The sequence below is a fragment of the Protopterus annectens genome, chromosome 4.part0 (genome assembly GCF_019279795.1).
Source record: "Protopterus annectens isolate FY-2018-M chromosome 4.part0, PAN1.0, whole genome shotgun sequence".
Classification (NCBI taxonomy): Eukaryota; Metazoa; Chordata; order Ceratodontiformes; family Protopteridae; genus Protopterus; species Protopterus annectens.
This window is the reverse complement of record NC_056733.1, coordinates 99,536,350-99,540,613: the sequence shown is the minus strand read 5'-3', so window position 1 is coordinate 99,540,613 and position 4,264 is coordinate 99,536,350. Positions and strand designations below refer to the sequence as shown.

Genomic DNA, 4,264 nt, shown 5'->3' with positions numbered 1-4,264 from the left:
ATGACTGCAGCACTCCACCCAGGAAGTATTGTTCAGGGAGTGGTGATAATGATAGCAGCACTCCACCCCGGAAGTTATGTTCAGGGAGTGGTGATAATGATAGCAGCACTCCACCAAGGAAGTATTGTTCAGGGAGTGGTGATAATGATAGCAGCACTCCACCCAGGAAGTATTCTTCAGGGAGTGTTGATAATGATAGCAGCACTCCACCCAGGAAGTATTGTTCAGGGAGTGCTGATAATGACTGCAGCACTCCACCCAGGAAGTATTGTTCAGGGAGTGGTGATAATGACTGCAGCACTCCACCAAGGAAGTATTGTTCAGGGAATGGTGATAATGATAGCAGCACTCCACCCAGGAAGTATTGTTCAGGGAGTGCTGATAATGATAGCAGCACTCCACCCAGGAAGTATTGTTCAGGGAGTGGTGATAATGACTGCAGCACTCCACCAAGGAAATATTGTTCAGGGAGTGGTGATAATGATAGCAGCACTCCACCCAGGAAGTATTGTTCAGGGAGTGGTGATAATGATAGCAGCACTCCACCCAGGAAGTATTGTTCAGGGAGTGGTGATAATGACTGCAGCACTCCACCAATGAAGTATTGTTCGGGGAGTGGTGATAATGACTGCAGCACTCCACCTAGGAAGTATTGTTCAGGGAGTGGTGATAATGATAGCAGCACTCCACCTAGGAAGTATTGTTCAGGGAGTGGTGATAATGACTGCAGCACTTCACCTAGGAAGTATTGTTCAGGGAGTGGTGATAATGATAGCAGCACTCGACCTAGGAAGTATTGTTTAGGGAGTGCTGATAATGACAGCAGCACTCCACTTAGGAAGTATTGTTCAGGGAGTGGTGATAATGACTGCAGCACTCCACGTAGGAAGTATTGTTTAGGGAGTGGTGATAATGATAGCAGCACTCCACCTAGGAAGTATTGTTCAGGGAGTGCTGATTATGATAGCAGCACTCCACCTAGGAAGTGTTGGTCAGGGAGTGGTGATAATGATAGCAGCACTCCACCTAGGAAGTATTGTTCAGGGAGTGCTGATAATGACAGCAGCACTCCACCTAGGAAGTATTGTTCAGAGAGTGGTGATAATGATAGCAGCTCTCCACCTAGGAAGTATTGTTCAGGGAGGGCTGATAATGACAGCAACACTCCACCTAGGAAGTATTGTTCAGGGAGTGGTGATAATGACTGCAGCACTCCACCAAGGAAGTATTTTTCAGGGAGTGGTGATAATGACTGCAGCACTCCACCTAGGAAGTATTGTTCAGGGAGTGGTGATAATGATAGCAGCACTCCACCTAGGAAGTATTGTTCAGGGAGTGGTGATAATGACAGCAGCACTCCACCCAGGAAGTATTGTTCAGGGAGTGATGATAATGACAGCAGCACTCCACCCAGGAAGTATTGTTCAGGGAGTGCTGATAATGACAGCAGCACTCCACCTAGGAATTATTGTTCAGGGAGTGGTGATAATAATAGCAGCACTCCACCTAGGAAGTATTGTTCAGGGAGTGCTGATAATGACAGCAGCACTCCACCTAGGAAGTATTGTTCAAGGAGTGGTGATAATGACAGCAGCACTCCACCCAGGAAGTATTGTTCAGGGAGTGCTGATAATGACAGCAGCACTCCACCTAGGAAGTATTGTTCAGGGAGTGGTGATAATGATAGCAGCACTCCACCTAGGAAGTATTGTTCAGGGAGTGCTGATAATGACAGCAGCACTCCACCTAGGAAGTATTGTTCAGGGTGTGGTGATAATGACTGCAGCACTCCACCCAGGAAGTATTGTTCAGGGAGTTGTGATAATGACTGCAGCACTCCACCTAGGAAGTATTATTCAGGGAGTGCTGATAATGACTGCAGCACTCCACCCAGGAAGTATTGTTCAGGGAGTGCTGATAATGACTGCAGCACTCCACCTAGGAAGTATTGTTCAGGGACTGGTGATAATGACTGCAGCACTCCACCCAGGAAGTATTGTTCAGGGAGTGGTGATAATGATAGCAGCACTCCACCTAGGAAGTATTGTTCAGGGAGTGCTGATAATGATAGCAGCACTCCACCCAGGAAGTATTGTTCAGGGAGTGCTGATAATGATAGCAGCACTCCACCTAGGAAGTATTGTTCAGGGAGTGCTGATAATGATAGCAGCACTCCACCAAGGAAATATTGTTCAGGGAGTGGTGATAATGATAGCAGCACTCCACCTAGGAAGTATTGTTCAGGGAGTGGTGATAATGACTGCAGCACTCCACCCAGGAAGTATTGTTCAGGGAGTGGTGATAATGATAGCAGCACTCCACCCAGGAAGTATTGTTCAGGGAGTGCTGATAATGACTGCTGTACTCCACCCAGGAAGTATTGTTCAGGGAGTGCTGATAATGACTGCAGCACTCCACCCAGGATGTATTGTTCAGGGAGTGCTGATAATGACTGCAGCACTCCACCCAGGAAGTATTGTTCAGGGAGTGGTGATAATGATAGCAGCACTCCACCAAGGAAGTATTGTTCAGGGAGTGGTGATAATGATAGCAGCACTCCACCCAGGAAGTATTGTTCAGGGAGTGGTGATAATGATAGCAGCACTCCACCCAGGAAGTATTGTTCAGGGAGTGCTGATAATGACTGCAGCACTCCACCCAGGAAGTATTGTTCAGGGAGTGGTGATAATGACTGCAGCACTCCACCCAGGAAGTATTGCTCAGGGAGTGCTGATAATGACAGCAGCAGTCCTCTACAATTCTGTATGTTAATTGTGCAGTACTGGATGTACTGGGCAAACATTCACTTGTCAGAATGAAAGAAGGACATATTAAAGACTACTGGATGGACTCATAGGTACAGTCTATACCACAGAGCAGATTTTTGGTATGTGACAACAGATAATAGAAAAGGAACTTATGGATGGCCAGTTTAGAAAGCAAATGTATCATGAGTGTCCTATGACCAGAAAATGAATCATAGAGGCATGCCATATAGAGCATTTGCACCACACACTACCATACATCTCTATCTGTAGATATAATATTCTGTGTGTTTCCTTTACTTTTTCATTTTTCCCATTATTGCATTCAGTGTAACTGCGCTCTATGTATCTCTTGTGATTCTATGATTAAACCTTTCACTTTCCCCTTGAGCAGCTGCACCACAGTGGGGCACACCACCCAATTCAAACCAAAAAGGTAAAGTGCCCATGAGATGGTAGAGTAGATTGATTGGATGAGCAAAATAACTATCATATGATTAATTTATGTATTCTTTGTTTATTGGTAAATTTGGTCATATGAGTGATGGATTCGGCACCATCTGGACACATTGCAGTTATGTAAACAAACTATATTAATACTGGTATTTTACAACAGCTCAGTATAAGAAAAATATTAGAACAGTGAAAGACTCTGAAAATCATGGTCTACATGGCTTGAAATGAGGGGAGCCTTAGGTATGCATTTGGGAACATTTGGCTCAATAACCAAAAACCGTAAGTAGATTTCTTATGCCCCAAGCTTAACCTGTTGCTATGTATATGTCAAGTGATATAACATAAAGCAAATATATTGTATTATAATGTAATATATTACATGTCATGTCTTGTAATGAGATTTAATGAAAGGTGTTAAAATATAATGCCTACAATTGTAATATAATATAATATAATATAATATAATATAATATAATATAATGTAATATAAGATAGTGTAGTAAACGCTAGTTTAAGGGTTTTAGCTCAGTGACTACTTTAGTATACTGTGTTGTGCTTTAATGCAGTTTAATTTTAAGGAAAATGATATGTTAATTCTAAATGTCAGCTAACATGTCATATGCTAATACTAAGTGTCAAGTAACATATCATAATGCATTAATACTTCTTCATTTGGATACCAAAGCTTGTAATAAACATTTTTATTTATTTAACATTTCTTTACCAGGAAAGTCCAACTTGGAACCAAGCCAGTTTTCAGCGAAAGCCTGGGAAGAAATGCTCCAGACCTATGTCTTTGTAACGGGAGGAAACCCACATGAATGCAGGGAAGACATGCAAACTCCACACAGAAGGAACTCCAGCCGAGAATCGAACCAGAGAACCTCTTGCTGTGACACAACGATGCTACAGCTGCACCACTGCACTGTCCAACATCAGTATACCTCAGAAATAACTTCTGTTTAAAAATATATATTAGGCATTTAGGGACACAGACAGAATACAAGGAAAGTGGTCAAAAAGATAATAAGATGACTAGTCAT

The 4,264-nt window shown here is 42.9% G+C and overlaps 1 protein-coding gene across 1 annotated transcript; it reads left to right on the top strand.

Annotated features, from left to right (window-relative positions):
- Positions 1-596: 596 nt before the first annotated feature.
- On the top strand, positions 597-2,819 carry LOC122800216 (extensin-2-like). Its single transcript, XM_044069712.1, has one exon. The coding sequence runs from the start codon at positions 597-599 to the stop codon at positions 2,817-2,819; it is 2,223 nt and encodes a 740-aa protein (XP_043925647.1).
- The last annotated feature ends 1,445 nt before the right edge of the window (positions 2,820-4,264 follow it).